The sequence below is a fragment of the Ips typographus genome, linkage group LG1 (genome assembly GCF_016097725.1).
Source record: "Ips typographus isolate SLU linkage group LG1, UJ_Ityp_2.0, whole genome shotgun sequence".
Taxonomy (NCBI): domain Eukaryota; kingdom Metazoa; phylum Arthropoda; class Insecta; order Coleoptera; family Curculionidae; genus Ips; species Ips typographus.
In genome coordinates, this window is record NC_138422.1 from 13,997,683 (window position 1) to 14,018,587 (window position 20,905).

At 35.1% G+C, this 20,905-nt stretch overlaps 4 protein-coding genes across 8 annotated transcripts; 1 reads left to right on the forward strand and 3 right to left on the reverse strand.

Annotated features, from left to right (window-relative positions):
- Positions 1 to 1,817: 1,817 nt before the first annotated feature.
- On the reverse strand, positions 1,818 to 5,224 carry vimar (visceral mesodermal armadillo-repeats). The gene is made up of 7 exons (XM_081995837.1): positions 4,875 to 5,224; positions 4,557 to 4,822; positions 4,234 to 4,499; positions 3,923 to 4,098; positions 3,228 to 3,618; positions 2,986 to 3,175; positions 1,818 to 2,931 (listed from the first exon to the last, which is right to left on the reverse strand). The coding sequence occupies exons 1-7, from the start codon at positions 5,140 to 5,142 to the stop codon at positions 2,662 to 2,664; spliced, it is 1,827 nt and encodes a 608-aa protein (XP_081851963.1). The 5' UTR covers positions 5,143 to 5,224; the 3' UTR covers positions 1,818 to 2,661.
- A 143-nt stretch (positions 5,225 to 5,367) lies between these two features.
- Positions 5,368 to 16,655, forward strand: LOC145740324 (fanconi-associated nuclease 1-like). 5 transcript variants are annotated; one of them, XM_081995801.1, is made up of 12 exons: positions 5,368 to 6,058; positions 11,264 to 11,332; positions 11,402 to 11,633; positions 11,686 to 12,612; positions 13,021 to 13,235; positions 13,296 to 13,772; positions 13,831 to 14,129; positions 14,209 to 14,516; positions 15,070 to 15,275; positions 15,333 to 15,504; positions 15,560 to 15,832; positions 16,069 to 16,655. In XM_081995801.1, exons 1-12 carry the CDS (start codon positions 5,896 to 5,898, stop codon positions 16,097 to 16,099), a joined length of 3,372 nt encoding a protein of 1,123 aa, XP_081851927.1. In that variant the 5' UTR covers positions 5,368 to 5,895; the 3' UTR covers positions 16,100 to 16,655. The 5 variants fall into 5 exon arrangements, with proteins under 5 accessions (XP_081851927.1, XP_081851928.1, XP_081851929.1 ...); XM_081995802.1 differs by having other exon boundaries at positions 16,260 to 16,655; XM_081995803.1 differs by having other exon boundaries at positions 11,414 to 11,633.
- A 629-nt stretch (positions 16,656 to 17,284) lies between these two features.
- LOC145740344 (programmed cell death protein 7) lies at positions 17,285 to 18,892 on the reverse strand. The gene is made up of 5 exons (XM_081995876.1): positions 18,751 to 18,892; positions 18,519 to 18,697; positions 18,171 to 18,458; positions 17,692 to 17,971; positions 17,285 to 17,638 (listed from the first exon to the last, which is right to left on the reverse strand). Exons 1-5 carry the CDS (start codon positions 18,857 to 18,859, stop codon positions 17,334 to 17,336), a joined length of 1,161 nt encoding a protein of 386 aa, XP_081852002.1. The 5' UTR covers positions 18,860 to 18,892; the 3' UTR covers positions 17,285 to 17,333.
- Positions 18,893 to 18,966: 74 nt separating this feature from the next.
- On the reverse strand, positions 18,967 to 20,884 carry Tbca (Tubulin binding cofactor A). Its single transcript, XM_081995902.1, has 4 exons — positions 20,728 to 20,884; positions 20,518 to 20,649; positions 20,194 to 20,324; positions 18,967 to 19,151 (listed from the first exon to the last, which is right to left on the reverse strand). The coding sequence occupies exons 1-4, from the start codon at positions 20,766 to 20,768 to the stop codon at positions 19,036 to 19,038; spliced, it is 420 nt and encodes a 139-aa protein (XP_081852028.1). The 5' UTR covers positions 20,769 to 20,884; the 3' UTR covers positions 18,967 to 19,035.
- Between the last annotated feature and the right edge of the window lie 21 nt (positions 20,885 to 20,905).

Sequence of the window (20,905 nt, forward strand, 5' to 3'; positions counted from 1 at the left end):
CCGCCTGCATTTTGAGAGCAACAAAGGTTTACTCTGAAGAAACAGGACAGCTTTTAGAAGTTCCATTGGCACATTTACATTTTAAAAGAAAGGTCTTGGTAATAATATAAAACCCATTTACCAGTTTTGCTTACCTAGCTTCAAGAATTTCCAAATTTTCTTTGAGTAGTTTTCACATTAGTTTGTTGTACTTTCCAGGACAAAAGGTTCTAACCAAACTTGCTTTGGCTGGACTTTATTGGGTATAAAACGCCATATCTGTACATATCTGGATCAGGAATGAAGCGTTCTTTGATTTTTCACTCACAACTTCTAATCAACTACACGAAAAAATAAAAAAAAACATATTTTCTACTGCATCTGCATAGGTTTGTGTGCAAAACGAAAACCGCTAAATGACCGCTAACGCCGCCATTAAAAGTGACATTCTAGGCTTTCTTGTACAGAGGGCGGTGTAAAGACAGATTGAGCTAAATTGAAGCGAGAACTTGTCAATTTCTATTTTAACAGTCCAAGAAAAAAACGTATTTTGGCGTCAGTGTTTACAATGTCTATCTCATTTTGAATGAAAAAACAAGATGGACTATGATACTAGTTACAGCTTAAAAAATTCAGGTTAAAACTTCCGCCAAAATACGCCTAAAGTTGGTCTTTTGGCACTTACACGGTGGCTCAATTGAAGAAATTATGCTGCCAGCCACTCTTATGACTGACCTTGTAACTGTCAAAATAAACAAACTGTGAACTTAGAATGGTAATAAGTGTGACACATACAGGAAGGCATAGAAATTTTGAAAAACAGTGATAAGGAGAGATCATCATTGAAAATCATCGTTCCTAACAAAGACGGAAAAACTCCGTAAGTTTGTCATTCGCAGTTTCTGATAAGTGGTCATGTGACAAACGGTTAGATGACGTGACAGAGCCGCTCCGGCAAACTGACACATGTCACTTCAAAGTTGTTTCCTAGGTTGTTTCCCTCTTTGTCGGTAGCACTGATTTCCCCTTGGTTATTCCCTCTCCCTATCATTGAGTTCCTATGTATAATTTTGAAATTTCATTCTTGTGTAGGTACATTTACGATGCCCTCGGACACCGGCAACTCTATATTGAATCACTCTGTAATAAAAAAATGTTGTAGACTCTATATGTGTCAAATTCAGACATCAATTTAGTTCAATCCATATGAAGGTAATTATGTGAATTCCACTTTAACAGTCCACAACTCAGTAATTTTTGACAGACACAGGGTGATTCAATAATACATAAACTTTTGTGGTTCTTAAAACCTTTTTTTTAACATGTTTTATAGTGTCAACAACTTAACAGTTATTTAATAATAAAAACAAAATGGAATAAATAAATTATGTCTGTCATTTTCCAATTTGAGAGTATACATCTCGCAATCATATTGATTGTTACAAGGTGGTTCAAGTTGTAATCGACTTCCGGTATAAACGGAAGTGCAACCATCTTGAAAATATTTTAGTTAGATTGAGCATTCCCACATCAGTATCCTGCCAAATTTCAAAACTCTCCTATTTATACTTTTTCCAATATCAATCGATGTCTTTCGTCGTGGGACACCCTGTATATACGTCAAATTGTGGCCATTGAAAAAAACATGCCTGATCAATGATGATTTGTTAATAGTGTGGCAAAGTTCCAAATTTCAGTTAAAATTTTTCAATTCAAGCTCCAATTTGTTTATTTCTTTAAAATTTGAACATTTTTTTAAAAGGTAGTTTTTAAGTTAGTATTTGGATTTATTTTACTACTCTACTGACAGGTCAACTAACAAAAAAAAAAAACGTTAGTTTAAGTAGTTATTAAAATATTTTTATTATCAATAAATAGCATCAACTATGTATTATTATCTAAAACAATGGAATTGCTATAATATTCGTAAACGGGAAAATTTGCAAAAAGCCCCTACGTACTAAGGTAAAGGTAAAATGTAGGATATTTATTTTTTTGGTCTCGAGTGTTTTACGTTACACATACTAATTCAACAATTGTAATTAATAAATATAAATACTGAGTGTAAATGCTATTGCCCAGCAACGTCTTAGTTAGACCTGACAAAAAATTACACATAAATGGCACATGGACATAATCAACAAAGGGTCTAACTAAAGCGCAAACATAATATGTGTCTAAAAAATGCACAATTCTCCTACATCAAGTACGTTTGCGTTATAATGTAAAAGGTGTATAACGTGGATATTCTAAAATGTGCCAAAATAGCTTAAACCTAATTTGTATGTTAAAACTATTTAGAATCACACATTGTGGGCGTGTAAAAATGTTTGAAGATTAAAAAGGCCACAGCCAAAAATCTATGTTCAATCTATACACTAAAGAAATTTAATAATTACGTTCACTAGACGAAATGTAATAATTAGAATCAGATTTATTGCCACGAGGTAAATAGCACAAACCCTATGAAAATGAGGGACAATACATTTTTGTTTTTTAGAAAAATCATGTCAATAAGCGTTATACAGGTTGTTTCATTTATTAACAAACATTAGATTTTACGATTTTCGTACTGCACAAGCACAAACCAATCTCTATTTAAAAGTTACAAAACCTTCTCAACAAACTGACGTCCTGCGGAAACTAAAAAAATTAAAACCCCCCAAACCGTTAATCAAATTTTTATATATTGAAGGTGGCTAAAGTATTCTCTAACGCTTCAAGACACCCTTTAGCATCAGCGTTTTTCCGTAATTTCTCCAAACTTTGAGGCACCTCATTACTTTTCAACTCCGCCAAAACTTTGTCAGACTTGGCTAGGTTCTGCAGCAACGTCATACAATTTTCCATGATAGGTTTCTCCCATTTGTCGCCGTATTTGCTGATCACAAAATTCAAATTCTTTCCTATATTAGCGTCGCATATTGCTTGGTAAAACGCTTCCAAGTCCTCCTGAAACCAGTTACAATAAGTTTAAAGTGCAAGTTGCCACTTGGTAAAACTTACCGGAGAATGTTTCAAACCAATAGCCAAAATGTTCAGCGCAAAAAACGATTCATTTTGCATTAAACCATGATTTGAGGCGATCATATCGACTATACACTTCACACTATCTTTGACTGATACAAACGTTGAAAATGGCTGTGATGAGTGACTATTTTTAATTAACCAGCTGAATATTCGTGGTACTTCACCTCTAGAAAACTCTTTTATAACAAACTGTGATTTAAGAGAATAATAAGCTTCACCTGACACCCAAATGATCACAGTTGTAACACCAAAACACCAACCTCTCTATAAAATCTTTTTTGGACAAAAGATACAAAGCAGCATCTGGTTGTCCATCCACAATCATTCTAAATGTACCCAACAACTTAAATACCACCATAAATCGTTCCTGATTAAGCATCGGATACATTACTTCAATGATGTTGTCTTTCAACACTTGTTCTTTATTTTCTTTCGGTATCACGAGGTTTTTAAGAGTGCTTAATAAGGCGTGCTGTACTTTAGAATGTTCCAAAACAGTTGAATGGTTGTACTTTGCCAGAAGGGTTATGAGCTTTTTTGCAACGCCATTTTTCACCATTTGGATACAGTGAGTGTCTTTTCTTGCAAAATTACCAACCGCCAATATACCTTTATAAGTAAAAAATCGAAATGACGTGTCAAATTGATAGACAAATTTTGTTAAAAGTATATTTAATAGTAAATTCCAGTTTTGATTACAGATATGTGTTGTTATTTAATGAAAGGATGGAAAATTCTTTGTCTTATTTTAATTAATTTATAATTACGCTTTTATTTCTTAAAACATTGTAAAGGTATAAAACTACCAGAGAATTTCAGAAATATGTTATCATTATCCATTACCAATAAAATATCATTAATCAAAAACCAAGATCCTCACTAAAAGCAATAGAAAAATAGGATTTTAACTTACCTGTACTTAGTAAGTCTGAATCATCAGAATCCAACCAAGTAAGCATGTTAAGATATGTTTTGCCATTGCCACAATAATACAAATCATCTATACAAGAATCTCCAGTCAGGACAACCACAATAAGGTCACAAGCCATTTTTAAAACTGATCTACTTTCCTCATCATTTACTTTATCCCTATAATTGTTTTAACAAAAATGACAGGCTTTATAATATTAATAACAAAGTTTGTGGGTCAGTTAGAACATTAAGTTATCACACTTGCCTTTCTTTTGTAAACCAACACACAACTTTTTATTATATCTACAATACCTATATTTCTCAATTAGATCAAACAGCAACTCGCATAATCCTTCTTTGGCTAATAAAGTTTTTACTTCATCTTTCTCAGACAAAGTGTGGAAGATTTCCAGACAAAGAACACAAATTCCAGGTATTTCAGACTTTTTAAATATTTCTGTTATCAGCCTTCCTAAAGATTCAGTGAATACATATTCCTTATCATCAAAATAGTCAGTGAGGGAATTGACAATGCTCAGCAGAAAACTGAGAAGAATTTCGTTGTCTTCAATTGGCTCCTATAATTTGTGGCAGCATTCAAAACTACTACTTTGGTCATAAATTTTTAAAACAACCTTATACTTTTGTAACAAATTCTGAACTATTGGAAGAACACCTTCTTTTAATGCAGTTTTAGGTAATGACTCATGTGTATTGAGGAGGTTTACTAAGAGCCCTGACACTTTCATTGTTAAGTTGCTGTTGTCTCTTTTTGAGTCACCTCTGAGAACTGTTAATACACCAGCTATTCCAACCTTATCAACCAAGTTGCTGGCTTCTTCATTTTCATAACAAATGTTTCCAAGGGCTCGTATTGAGGTAAAAACCAATTCAGGTGATTCTGGTGAGGTACTTGATTGTTGTGGTTAATACCTAATGATGGTGAGACTTACCTGACTGAAGAAAATACATCAACTTATTAACAATATGCTCGTTGGTAAAAACCTTTCGGTTTTCCACATTTTTGCACAATTCGGCGATAGTTTCGCAGGCAACAGTGAGTACATTCTTCGATTCAAGATTTAGTAGCTTTTCAAATGTATTGGCTTCTTTGACTTTTACATTGTCGGAATCCTCGATTAACAGCTTTAAGCTGTGTATGATATCTTGGTCCTTTTTACTGTTTATGGACGTATTTAAATCGTTAATAAGGTTTTCCATTTTTTTTTTCAATTTATGTTTGAAGTTTTGTTTTCTGTTTATTTATAAAAATTTTTAAATACTGCAGGGCCCACTGTCAATTTTTTTATGTCAATATTGACAGAAGACGGAACTCACATGTGTAATGGGAGATGGGTTGTGTTGTTCTGTCAATAAAAAACTCCAGTCCAGTCTTTAGACATATTTATTCCTAAAAATGTGCGTTGATCCTGAAATTGAGGGTAAATTTGTGTGACCCAACAATTTTCAACAAGTCCTAATTTGCACAAATAGTTTTAAGTGCTCGAAAAAACAAGTCAGATGAACATGTTTGTCCTCCATTGTTTAGATCACCTGATTTTGACATTCTTTCCGATCCCTACAAAACAACAAACAAATTTTAAGGTTATGTTATATTATATGTTATTTGTGGTTTTGTTCACAGCACAGATGTTCACAGTTCACATAAAACCCTTGTTTTTAATTCATAATTTTACTAATTTATAATTTCAAGGTTGTGGGTATGATTATAAACAGTCAGAGTCAGACCCACAATATACTTAATCTAATCTAGTGACAGTGATAAATCCCCGAACACCAAATATACATTTTGCCTGGTACAAAACATCATATCAAGTGAATTTCAGTTGAACCTTAAAAAAAAAGGAGAAAAAACAAAGTTTCTATACTATTTTTTAAGTGCCATATGATTCTCGTGCCATATTATTCTAGTCTTTTTAAGCACAGTCTTTAATAACAATTTTTGAAAGTACTATGTCCCAAAAGGGAACTTCATTTCGTCAAATGAGTATTACTGAATCCTTCAGCAAAGTGAAATGTCCCCCCTACAGGTTTTCTGAACCTACAATAGTATCAGGTGTTCTTTATGTTGATGATACTGATTCAGAGCTGGAGACTCCACTTTCTGAATGTGATGGTAAGTATTGTTGTAATTATTAAATTGTTGCAATTTGCTTAGGTTTCTTATTATTACATTCATATTGCCAGATGACTAGGAGGCTAATAATATTGTTACAATTTTCCCGTGGGTTCACACAAAGTCAATTTAACTCAACAATTAATAACTTTATTTACACTTTAAAACACTCCGTACAATAATTAACACAGCTACTAAAAACACTACTATAATTCCACAATTACTCCGCTATTTAAACTTTACCGCGTTCCCAAATTCACTACTACTACTACTACTCTCTCTCTCGTCGACGCCGCTTCTTTTATATTCACAAACCACGTTCTAAAATGACCGCGAAACGCTTCGCGATTTGCTTCGAATCTTCCAGGTGTGGCGCTTCCTAACTGTGGCCTACTTTAATACGCGCCCGGCCAGATATTGCGGCGCATCGGTTTCATCAAGTATCGAGCATAGTAGGCCCAAACCGTAACACTGCCCCCCTCTTAAAGCTGATCGTCCCGATCCGCTTCATCTAGTCCCTGGTATTTCTTGAGTCTGTCCAGATGGACAATTTTCATCTTGCCTTTGGGGCTGCGTTGGACTCTGTACGCGACATCATTTAACCTTTTTACCACATTGTAAGGTCCCTCCCAGGGTCGTTGCCATCTTTGACTTAATCCTTTGCTCCTCCTGGGTTGAAACATCCACACCTTCCTTATAATTGCCACCAGTCGGTCTGTGGTCCAGTGTCATCTTCATACAGTCGTTGTTTGGTTTCATCTTCTCTCTCTCAAGTTCCCGAATTGTGATGGATCCCTTCTGTAACGAACACTGGTCACACCGTTTACACCATTCCTCAACGTCCTTTCTGAAGTTAATCCAGTAGAATCGATCTCTTATTCTAGCCAAAGTCTGGTTTACTCCAAAGTGTCCTCCTCCGCGACTGTCATGTAGTTCTCGCAGCACATTCTCTTTGCAGGAATTGGGCACTATTGTTTGGTAAACAAAGCGTTTTCCGTCTGGACTTTCCCATTTGCGAGTAATTAAGTCATCTCGCAGTCGAAGCGAATTCCACTGCAACCAGTAACCCCTTACTGTTGGTCCATATCTGGAAATCTGTTGCCAATCCGGTTTCAAATCCTTCTCCAACCATCTTCTGATTACTTTCAAATCAGAGTCTGAGCGCTGTCCTTTTATTATGTCCTCCTTAGAAACGCAGCTCTTCATTCTTTTTATAGCCTCTTTATCTGTCACCATCGCGATTTGACCAATCCTCCAACCATTATGAATTTGTCCTTTCCGATACCTTAAGTCACTATCCAAAGCTTGACGATCCTCTACATATCGCGGTAAATGTCCTTCCGGGTTCTTCATTTCCTGCTCCTGGTTACGCCAGTTCTGCGGTGTCGGTAAACGAGACAGCTGTCTGCAATTCCATTGGTAATGTCCTTTACGTCCACAAATATAACATGTAATGTTTCTTTTAGCAGAGGAGTTCCGGTGATTTGTTCTAATGTCCTGATTTCGTCGGCACTGTGGGTTTGGAGAACAAGACCGCTGTCTGCAATTCCTTTTAATGTGTCCCGTACGTCCGCATCGATAACACTCCACTCTCGTGATCGGGCGTGATCGTTCTAATTGTGTGGACTGACTATTTCCTGATGCTGCCATTTGTTGCACTAATTGGCCTACCATTGCTTTAATTTCATCTATTAATGTAGCAACATGATCGGCTGGCGGTACTCTTTCCTCTTGAATAGGCTCTGGCTTTAAATCATTGCACGCAGCTTCAATTTCCAGCGCTCGAATCAGTAATTCGCTGTTGTTGCTCCCTTTGAACATCTTCAGCCATTTCTTTACCTCCGGATCTCGAATCCCATCTACAAAATACTGTGCCACAAGTTCTTCTTGGATTTCATCCGGGACGGCTGGGTAAGCCAGATGCACAAGGCGACGAATTTCGGTTTCAAACTCTTCTAGATTTTCACCAGTTTTCTGCTGTCTTGCTATTAATTGCGTTCGATACAGTCCTTTCTTATGTTGATCCCCATAACGACGTTCTAATGCAGCTACTAATGCTTCATAGTTGCTTCGTTGGGCGATAGGCAGAGTCTGTAACAGCTCCAATGCAGGTCCTCGTAATGCCACTATTAGTGCTACAGTCATTTCCTTGGTACTCCATCCATTTGCATTTGCAGCGGCCTCAAATTGGAGTTGGTACATTGCCCATGAAGTTTGACCGTCGTATGTGGGAGGCTTGATCTTGTTTCCGGTTATCACTGTAGAGCTGGCTCCTCTGCTGTCAATTTTCCGCTCTAAGTCGCGTAGCTTTATCTTGACATCATTCTGAATTTTATTAATGTCGTCCCGAACATCATTAATGTCTTCCCGAACATCCTTTAATTTTTCCTCAACATCACACTCCATCTTTTTAAGACTATGGGTTACATACTCTTGGATTTCTGTTTTGGTCCCCGCTAGAACGTTCAATATTTCTTCGTTACGTTTTTCTTGCCGCTCTCTATCTTCTTGACGCATTTCCATATCTTGTTGTCTCATTCTTTCTTTTTCTTCCTTCTCTTGTTGTCGAATCCTTTCTTGTTCTTCTTTCTCTTGTTGTCGAATCTTTTCTGTTTGTTGTCGAATCCTTTCTTGTTCTTCTTTGTCTTGCTGTCGAATCCTTTCTGTTTGTTCTTGTTTCTCTTCTTGTTTTTCAAGCATTGCCATAATAGCTGCAAGTTGGGCCTCCATGTTTGCACTTTGACGTCTTGTTATTGGCATAAAATAAATTTAACACACCACTGTTCCGAAAATCTCTAGTCCGGTTCTGAACACAAGTCTCTAACCCGAAGTTTAGTTCCAATTCACGTCGCACTAAAGTCTGATCGCACTTCTGACACCAATTGTTACGATTTTCCCGTGGGTTCACACAAAGTCAATTTAACTCAACAATTAATAACTTTATTTACACTTTAAAACACTCCGTACAATAATTAACACAGCTACTAAAAACACTATTCCAATTCCACAATTACTCCGCTATTTAAACTTTACCGCGTTCCCCAAATTCACTACTACACTACCACTACTCTCTCGTCGACGCCGCTTCTTTTATATTCACAAACCTCGTTCTAGAATGACCGCGAAACGCTTCGCGATTTGCTTCGAATCTTCCAGGTGTGGCGCTTCCTAACTGTGGCCTACTTTAATACGCGCCCGGCCAGATATTGCGGCGCATCGGTTTCATCAAGTATCGAGCATAGTAGGCCCAAACCGTAACAATATCTTAGTTTTGTTTTTGTGTGATTTATGGCAACACAACTGAAAATATCAGTAACAGAGAGGATGTATGCACCACATAACAACAAAGCAAGCAACAAACTGTGATAATACTATGGTGATTATTTGATTAATATGGAATGCACTTAAAACACAGCACATCTTAAAATGCTATGTGGTATGTGGGCCAATGACACTCATAATATTAGAAAATCTCAGCTTTTTACCATTTGCCAAAAAAACAATGAAGGAACAGAAAAAATACTTATGGGAAACAATGTTATAAGTTACATATTTACACTAAAAATATAACTACTGTTCTCGCGGAGTGAGTTTACCGTGAGTTGAGAATCAAATCAAGTTTTCCTCAACAAACCTGTTGTGTTCATATTATAGAAAAGGGCGTGTCTAAAGCTTCCTCACGTTTAAAATTTTAAAATTTTGCGTGTATTGTCAGTCAGAAAGTAGAGATCTTTGGCTGCAAATTTGCACTAAAACAACCTTATACCAAAGCAAATCAAAAATATCTTGACCGAAATAACATTTTTTATTTGTGAGAAGTCTTCGTTTGGATCATAGAATTCCATCTAAATTTGAAACCTAATTTATTTACCAAAATTCGCAGAAATGAATCACCAATATGTAGTATTTCTTTAACTTTAAGCTCTTGATTTAGGTTCTGGATGATTACATGTTCCTCTAAAATAAATACAACAAAAAGACATTCTGAGTGATGCTGTAGTATCTCATAGGTATCTCATTTTCAGGTTGCAATCCACTTATTTCATTTTAAACCCGCTGGAAAACATTTTAGACGCTTATTTTATTTTTTTTATGACTTTATTATTAATATGTTTAAGAAATTTTTATGAAAAATCTATAATGCAACCCAAAAATCTCAGTCTCTGGAAACAATGAAATGTTAATAGATGTTTCTTACAAAAGTAGATATATTTTACTATTATTAACATACTATCGTTGTACATATCATATAATGTATTTCGAACATCCATTTTAATGCTTTCAGATAAATCAGTGGTCATGGCCCGTCGATAACGTTTCGATTTACGTTTTCTAGGTGAGGAAATCATAAGATTACTTGCTTGCTTTTTCCGAATCGAATAAACAGTTTTGCGGGAAATTTTCAAAGCAGCTGCCACCTTCTAGTATCAAAAAAATAAATCAGTAAGAATATGTAAGGTCTTAAAATTTCTTATTTTCTTCCTGAACAGATAATAAAGCTTCTAAAGGTCCTCCATTGGGTTTTTCCCAAAGAAATAAATTTCGATGATTTTCAAACTAACAATGACTCAAATAGAAGCCCTAATAAGTAAATGTTTTTTTTTTGTGCAAATGACAACAACAGTGTTTCAAGAAATTTCCAACCATTTTGTTGTGGTAGGCCTTGTGGTAGGTCCTTGTAGGTCACTTTTTTCCTAATTTATTAAAGTGATGAGCTCATTTTAAACAGTCTTTAAACATTTGACAGCTTTCTTTGCTTTGTCAAATTTTACTTAATTTACTACATACTTGCTCTTAACTTGAAACGCCTATAAATCACTCTTTAATCTATGTCACCTTTATCCAATTGTATCAAGTAAACATCGATGTAGACATCGATTGTATGTATGTACAGAATTTTTTTGTTTCATTTAAAATATTTCCACAATTCTCATTTTCAATCTACCATCACATACCATACAAACACCATTTATTACATTCTTTTTCCTTTATTAAAACTACATTGTAGTTTTATTTTTATTTGCCGACTATAGCTTTTTTCAAAGTGTTTCTATTGATTTTGTTCCATGTTTTATCAATAAACAAATAAATAGCAAGTTTGTATTGTGTAAAAATATGAATCGCGCAATATAAACCTTTTTTCTACATTCTTGTTATTATTATGTTTAATTACTAATGTGGTTTTTTTTTTCACAAATATCTCAGGAACTCCAAATGGGAAAAACTGCTTAACAACTGAGCTGAATGCACTAGATGCAGATACTTTCATAACAGGTAGGTAACCAATTAATTAGTTTAGTATCCAAGCTAAAACTACATATACTAACAAACAATATACTGAAGTTTTAAATTTAGATTCACCATGTAGTGATGGGTCTGGCAGTTCAAACCGAACAATGATATATGATTACTTAAGTTGTGTTATGGATACTACATTTGACCCTCCAACTAGTCCCAGTGCCTTGCCACTTAGTGGTGAATTAATAACTAATGATCCCAACAATTTTGTAAGTGTGAATACCCAAAGTGCAATATCTGACAGTTTTTCAACTTCGCAATCATCAACAAAATCAGGGTAAGGCCTTTATTACTTTAATGATGTTGTGTTATGTTTGGGTTAAATTTAGGGAATCCAGTCAAAGTAAAAGTCCTGTAAAAAGAAAACTGTTGTTTGAAGGAAACAACAATGATAAGATTACTAAATGTAATGATAAAGAAATGGATGCCAAATTAGTTAAACTTAGTACTCCTAAAATTCCATGGAAAAGCAAACGCTCAAGTAAAGTACTGAAGAATGTTACGGCAGTTGGTAAGGAAAACTCAGATAAACAACCAAACGGAGTGGATGATAAAGACAAATCTGCTGGCGGATCTATTATGTCGGCAAATAATATCAAAACTATCGCATCACCACGCATTATTCAAAATATAATTTTAACACCCAACCATATTAAAAACTCTACACTTAAATCACTAGAAACGATCAACGTCCACAAACCTGGTACAGTTCAGAATAACAAATCAGTTGCAACAAATGCTGAAACTCCACAAAAAACGCTCGCTGAAACATCTATAAATAATGTCTCTGATATCAATAACTCAACTGCCAAAAGCCTTCCACACATGATCCAAAGCACAATTTTAACATCCAGTCAAACCAAAAACTCAACAAGCACAGTAAAGAAACCTTTCCTTATTCAGACGTTTAAGTCTAATGAAACAGTCGCGACATCCTCTAGAACACCACAAAAACGAATTGAATCAACTGGCACCGTAAAAAATCACTCGTCTATCAAAAAGTCGCCGGCAACTCCAAAGAAAACACAAATTATTGATCAGCATCAACCGTCTACTTCAAAAACTCCCCTGTCTAGTCCTTCCAAGTCGACAGGCGGTTCTCCAAAGAGAAAATTTGGATCTCCTTCAAAGGGCAGTCCAAGGAAGAATCAAGAATTGAAGAGTTTAAAAGCGAAAGAGGGAAAACAGCTTCAGATACGACAACTAAATGAATTAATAAGATTATTTAATCAAGTTACATCCAGTATACATTTAAAGTGAGTATTCATTTTGCATGATACAGAGTAATTACGTACTAGTATGTGTTTCTTATTCGTTTTAAAAAAAAATCGGAATTATTCTTAAAACACACAGAGTGCTCAAAAATTTTCTTAGTGTGTTATAATAGTCCTATTTGAGTTATTCAAATAGTTGGTATTATTCACATTATGCATTTATGAACTATTCAATCTTTTTTTCCACTCCTGTCACACTGAATTTTACATTTCCAATTTTTCATTAAAAAGGAGATACACAAAACCTATGTCAACAAATTAACATCAGAGTCTGACTCTCTAGAACATATTTACAAATTTTGCTAATATAAACTGTACAGGGAGATCAAAATTAACATAAATGTCAATTAAATAAAACACAGCTTATAATATTGTACGTTTTGTTTAAAGGGAATTATTGAATTCGGAGGAACGTTCCATACTAAAACGATTTGAAAAAATGGAAGACGATCAGAAATATTTTGTTATGAAACTGTTTATTTGGAAAAAATCGTGGTACAACATTTTCAAGTTCTGCACCAAAGCCCAACTGCATATTACCGACGGTGACAAAAGTATCTGCGACATTTTTGAGTATTTGCGAGAAGAAGAGTTTGTTCACACTGGTACTAATGTTTTAAAATCCACTTTTAAACTCATGAAAACTAATTTATTTGATATTTTAGACTATAAAAAATCTAAAAATATGTTGGAACTATTTGACCAATTAGACACAAAGGACCTAAAAGAAATTATGACCGAGCTTCGGATAGTTTCGCGTCAGAAAAGTAAACAAAGTATGATTGATGCAACTTTGACGGCCATTCGGAGACAGAAGACGTTAACGGAAATAACACTGGAAGACAGAGTGCGAGATGAAATAGAAAAGAAAATGGGATTTGCTGTGAAAATTCGTGACGACATTTGTCAGGCTTTTTTCCACGCATACACTTTAGGCACTTTTACCAACGATAGTTTTGACGACGTACAAGCGTTTTTCAGACAAATGACAGAGTTTAGGGTGGTTTTTCCTGAAACTAGTTGGGAAGATTATCCGGTGTTTTATAGCAGAGAAAAGTTTGTACTTTACGCGAAAGCTTTACAAGTTCGCAAAGAACTGGACAATATTTTAGGCAACAGAGCAACTCCGGATAAAATTGCTGGTACAAATATCAAATAATGACGCAAACCATTCAGCGCACTTACTGTCATCGTTTTCAGATATTTGTACAATCGGTATTAATGCTTACAATAACCTAATTGGGCTGGAACAGGACGATTGTCGCGAACATAAAAACGCTCCTCATTTGAAGCGATTTTCTGCTCGACATGTTTACTGTTCAGTGTTGTCAACCTGTTGTGAACATGTGCACACCAAAATGCATGGCAAACCAAACGAGGTGAAAAAATGGTTGGAGTGTTTAATAAAACAATTCCCCGACTCCAGGAAAGTGGGATTTTGGTATCATAGGCTCATCTGGCTACATATGAGACATTTGGATGTTATTAATTATGAAACAGTGAGTGTTTTTTGTTAATTTTTTGAATCTAAGTTTTTATAGTATTTTATATTATATGATGGTTTTTACACATTTTCAGGCCGCAAAAATTTTAATCGACGTGCTTGAAACCAAAAGCGATCGTTTAACTGAAAAAGATAAGTTGCAATTGGCTGCTTTAGCTCGCCCGTTAAAATCAAGCAAAATACATAAAATCGAGCAGTTATACCACGATCGCATCGCCCAGCTATCTCCCAAAGCTATCACCGATAATTTTCCTAAAGCAAGAATAGACTGCCATTGCATTCGTTCAGATGTCAAAGGTAGGAAACGAACCTATATTAAGAAAGGAAACCAGGAAATGACCACCATGTCTGTGGAAGACGTTGCTTTAGGTTATTATTCAGAGTAAGTAATTTGCTTCCCAGTTAATTTAGAAAGGATTTTTAATCTAATAGAGTGTAAGTTCTTTCACAGTGATACTACATTTTCTTTTGTCTTGTGTTGATTACAGAAAGTGTTTCCAGACAGACATTAAAATTCCGCGCAAAATTTTCAGACCCTAAACCTGCTTTTGTTCTTATATCGTATTTCAAAAGTTTCTTTTTTCCCGCAGTGGTGGAGTATTCTTTCTCGCCTACTTCCATTTCCACTACGGGTTTTGCAGCCTTTTTAGATTTATTTTTGTTACTTATTGATGGTTTGTCTTCTTCGGTTTTCGTTTTTTTTCCTTATTTAGCTGCTTAAGTTTAGCCAGTGCTTTACTGTGGTTAGTTGAAGAGACCTTCAATAACTACCTTGTTGACAGTAAAACAAGAATCTAAAAACAGAGCAGATTCCACTGATTTAAATATTAATTTTAAGTATACAGTCACTTTTACTTTTAATACTTACTGCTTACATCACATGATAATTAAAATTTTATTAATTCAGTTATTTATACAGCGTTTCTTGTCTTTAGGTCAGGCTTTCCAGGTGGCAAACATTGTGAAGGATCATTGATTAAAGCTCTCTTAATGCTTTACTTTTGGGACATAATTTATAACCCTGAAATAGTAATCCCAGGGACATTTATTAGTAAACTACAAATTGCTCCTCTCGACATGTTTACGCGGTATTTTTATGAAAAGAGACAGGAACCGATACACCGCCGACTAATGGAACTTGGTATAACTGTAACTAACAAAATAACTAAAACATCGAATTAACTGTTTACCATCATAGAATCCGAATGGTCGGACCAACGTCTCATGGAATTCGCTACTGAAAACTGGACAAAACATTCCCACGAACTCAACCCGTTCGGAGCAATTGAGTTGACTATTCCAGACATCGCGACCGTGAAAGTGCTTGTTACCGTTCTTGGTCGAAAAGTGATGGCAAAAGTCTTTGAAAGGTTTTACAAAACCTCTATTTATCCACTCAATTTGCTACATATAAACTTGTTTAAGGCTGATCAAAGATTTGAGGGAAAACAGCAGCGGTATGCCGGATCTTTTAGTGTGGAACGTCGACAAAAAGATTCACAAGTTCGTAGAGGTGAAGGGGGAAGGTGATCGGCTGGCGCCCAACCAATTGTTATGGCTCGATTACTTGCAAAAAGCTGGAGCATCAATCGAGGTTTGTTTGGTCCATTCTATGGGATCCAAACGAAAAAAAGCGAAGATGCCGATAATGGATGAGACGGGAGGTGAAAAAGTGAATAGTGACGAGAACGAAAAGTCGTAAGTGTTTTGTTCTACAGAGTGTCCTATAAATATTTTTAGGATTGCTGAAGGTTAAAAGCAAACATTTTTTGCGCTATATAGATAGATCTGTCAAAATGACTTCGTTTTTGAGCTACAAGGATTTCAAATAAATGTTATAGATAAAGCATCTAAAAACAAAAATTTTTGCTTTTTGGGTATCGTTTGCCTTTATCTAGAAAAAAAAGGATACTAATGCCCGTTTTCCTTGCCAGCACTGGCAAGTCGGTTTTAAGGGCAACTTAAACTGAGACAAGATTTGACTGTGACAGATCAGGTGGACGAATATCATATTCTAAATGGTCCATAAACCCGACTTGGCGAGTGTGGGGGATCCCGACGTAAAACTTATTTAGTTTTCTTTCCATGTATATGAAATTGACGGTTTTCTTTTCTAAAATTGCAGACAAATATGTATAGGACAAAAATCGTAGGTTTTAACGTCCTGTGGTGTGCTTATTTATGGGACACTCTGTAGTGTAACTTCTCAAACCAGAGTACCAATTTTATCGACACACAAAGCCATACATTCCCTTAATTTAAGTATTTGTTGAGAATTTTTAGCTCTTATTTTGAGGTTTATTTTTTAGAATTATAACGGTATTCTTTTGTTTATACAGGATATCCATAATATAGTTTTTACGTTTTATACTTTAGTTTTCAGTATGCCGATTTCAAAGTTTATGTTTGTCGTAGAAACGTTAGTTCGTTAATTTGTTATACTATATATTTATATACTATATTGTTGTTCGATTTATTTTAAATTCGTAATAAGATTTATACAAAAAAATCGAAACTGGAATTTCTTGTGTTTTTTAATTTCCTTTGGTAAAATACAAGGTCCTACACATTTGTGTGTCGCAAAATCGGTAAGAGATACAATGGGTTAGATTAATTTAGTATTTTGGTGGCCAAAGTACCAGTTTCCCCAATTAAAACTTAGATTTGGTCGTAATTTATGGCATTTTAACGCATTAGTTTCATCAGTTTGGCTTCTATTGATTTAGTGACTCATGTTGGGTTTTCATTTGTTTTTACCATTTTTTAGGCTTGATTTTAACCCTTAACTTTGTCAAGAACAACCTGCTTCTTCAGACAAAATTGGTTATTAAAACTCTCAATATATTATTTTGTAAATTACAATACATTATTTTCTGGTATATTTTAGGTCAGTTCATATATTTTTGGTTGTTGTATGACAATTTTTTAGATCAAATTCGTGACGTTTTACGTTTTGGGACTTTACTGAAAAATGTCATTCAATTTATTGACGCTAACTGCTAGTTCTAATGAGAGCTATCATGTCAATCTTAGCAGTAATTGGTTTGTTTCAAATCGCACTTTGATATCAGTTCAGCCAGCTGAAATTATTGAGTATTGAATCGTTAAGAAATTAACTGAAATTTTTGTAGTAGAATAAACAAACGAAAATTTAAGAATGAATAATACAAAATATATTGAAAAAAGCACTCATCACATTTTAAAACAAAACACTATCATCTAAGTAACGCTTCCACCCGTCGCTAGCATTTTGATCCGGCAGAACCCATCCAATAGGAATTTTTGAGCCGTTTTCGTTCTCAGGCGGAACCAAAAACGTGTCCCAACTTTTTCGTATTGCGATAAAAGTCTCCAGTTCGCGTTCGGCGGCAGTCAACGCCCAATAAGTCGGATTATTGGACGGTATGGTGTGTAAATGCCCGAACAAAGCTCTTTTCCACTCCTCCACTAGACGTCTCTCTTTAATTAGCTTCGCCTGCTTCGAATCCTCCGTTTGGTTTTTCTCTACATTAAAATCGGGTTTCATCTTAATTCAGAGACAAGGAAGTAAAACTTACCCAACATCAATTTGAGTCCCTGCTCCTCTTTGAGGTACACTTGGAGGCTGTTTTCCCAAATTTTAATCAGTTTCTCCGTGGTAATGCTGAAGGCTCTACGATCCGCTAGAGAGGTTTTTTCGCCTCGCTGCGTTGCTACGTTTTCTCTGACTGTTCGGAGCTTTATTAGGGCACCTATCAATGTTAACTGTTTTCTAGCGTCCGACTTTTTCTTAGTAACTTCTGACAGTACCGAGTCAGCATCTTTTTGCATCATCTCTTCCATTTTGACTCTTTCAACCTTAAAAATGTTTTAAGGTTGATTCAATTCTACCTTGCGTTGATCAATTTGGTCTCATATTAAATATCAAACCACAAAAGTTATAAGAAGAAAAGATAGGTGGAACGAGTTTTTAACTTTTACTAGGCGTTTTTATGGTAAAGAAAAATAATTTACTACTATTTCAGATTTAATGCTTAAAAATTTATTAACAACTTACCTCTTCTTTTTTACTATTCAGCCAATCATCAATTTCCTTGTGTAACTTAATGCGATTTGCCGTTTCTTCTTCTTTTATCAGTATTTTGCGGTCACGACGCTTTCTATCATTTAGCCGCTTCTTCTTCCGGTTTTTAATCAACACTTTAAGATGTTTTAGTACTTCAGGGTTATCGAATTTACACATTATTTTAGTGAATTCGTCTTTAACCATTCCAATTTCCACAGCTTTGTGCTTCCATTCAGCGCTGGACATGACTGCAACGTTTTTCTCCAAATGCTTTTGAATCTGCCCCACAAAATTTCCATTTCAAACTTGGATTAATACTGTGTGTTTGTTAGTTATTACCTTGTTCAATTTTTCCATTAAAGACACGCATTTAATCAATTCTGACCTTGCTTCGTGTATACCCATAGCGTTAATAGGAATGTTGATTTTTTTCAAATTAGGCAAAGGGCGGTAAATGTTATTTTGTTGCAACCACGTTTCTACCCACAGTTCGTCATTCGATTTGTTGTAAATATCATCTAAAGTGATTTTCAATTCAAAATTTTTCATAAGTTTTGTAATGTTAACTTACCTAAAACACTAGCTTTATCTAAATTTTGTCTCTGGAAAATTTGAGCAGCCACTTCTGAGGCTTGTCGGCTCGTCATGGCAATAGGCTGGTGATGGGTGAAGTAATTCATGATTAGAACTAGAGTTAAAACTTAAAAAATGCACTTGATTTTGTTATTCAAAATTAGTCTAATTAATGGTCCGTCCACGATCTCACTTTTAAGAACACTTATAACTATTATTAAGAAAAAATTACTTTTATTAAAAGCTTTGACATAAAATTTAAATAGTCCTTTGTCCACAATATTTAGCACATGTGCCCCTCGCCTTGGGCGGGTAACTGAGGTTTAGCGTCTTCGAGAACTTTCTGAGCGGCTGAATACTCGTCGGTTTCCTTTAAATCTTGCTCAGACTCCAAAATACCTGTATAAATTTATGCTCTAATTGTTATAAAAACCATCCAAGGGTCTGATGATCAATATTGGTTATGACAAAGTTTCAAATTTTACGGAAAATTAAGGAAAAATTGACCCCGGAAAAGACACCAGCGTCTTTTCCGGGAAATTTTAACATAAAATGACACCGAGACGTCAACTGTAACTTGACAAATAAAAAAGCTGTATTTTTTTACGGTTCCAAGCCGCCATTTTGAATTTTCTGTCAAAATATTGACTTGCACCTCATGCTGAGGAAATTTCACGTAGTTTCAAGAAATGACAGACAAAATGGCGTCCCAGGCAGCCATTTTGAATTTCCTACCAAAATATTGACTTGTACCTCATTTTAAAGAAAATTTCACGTAGTTTTAAGAAATGGCAGACAAAATGGCTTACCAGCCCGCCATTTTAAATTTTTTGTCAAAATATTGACTTGCACCTCATTTTAAAAAAACTTCACCTATTTTCTAGAAATGACAGACAAAATGGCGTCGTAGGCCGCGTAAATTAAGTGGCGTGTAAATTTAAGATTTTACACGCCAAACTATAGATCGCCAAACAAGAAAGCTGAAATAAACAAACGTCAGAACCAAGCGTGAACAAAAAGTACAAAGACATGCCTGAATGTCACCCTAAAACAGGGTTAATTTGGTAATCTAACCTCACTTTATCCGTTTTTATTTTAAGGTTGGCTGCGCTGCTGCGCAAAAACATCAAATTTGTGTGAATAAATTGAGGAAAATTAGAACAGGTTCTAATTTCGTGAAGAAATTGAGGTGAATTTATTCACGACGAATTTGATATCAAATTTTGTTTTACACTAGTAAAATTTGTCCTTGGAAACAGTAATACTATCATAAAGTACCTTAGTACTAAACCTGTTATTACTCATTAGATAAAGACAATGCTTTCATATGAAGGTTAATAATGATTCATTATTCATGGTGATTCATAGAAAGAGGTTTAAAAAAATTGAAATCTGTCATACAACAATATCAACCAGCACCCCTGCTCAATTGTCTAAAAACCTCTCAATTCCTCATAGGCAACTAAAAGTCTTCTCTGTCCATCTGGGATCATCATCAAACATTCTCTCAATACTTCTTCCTGTTTTTTAATGTCATGTTCGTCGCGTCCTTCGGCCTTTAGTTTTTCAATTCTATGTCAAAATAGGTATTTACTATTTAGTAAATGTTAAAATAAATTCTAATAATGAGAGGACAGCAGGAGGGAGTGGTTTTTGCTATAAATAGATGGCACCCCCCACATGGTAACACACCAATAGGATTAAATTATATTCTTAAGCAGGGGTGTGTGAAAATACTACAAAAAGTTAATAGGAAAGATTTTACCTAGTCTTTTGTTGATCAGCTTCTTTTTCATAAACAAGTTTTTCTTTGGCTAACCTTCTCACAACACCTGTTTTGATTTTCAGTGTTCTTATTCTGGGATCTGCCATAATACGGATTTTACGAGTTGAATTGCTAAAGGTGATTTGAAACTGTTTATTGCTTATTGCTCATGTACTTAATAAAGGCAAATAAATTAATAAAATGTCTTACTTGTACTTCAAATTGATCAAACAAGACACTTTTTTTACCATACAAGAAGGAACAAGGAACCGGCAAATCGAAAATATCGTTTTGCTTGACACTCTTGACAGTGACTAGTGACAAACGAGCGGGCCACATGGAGCATAGCGAGCAGAACGTATGTGCCGTCACGATGACGTAATTTGGA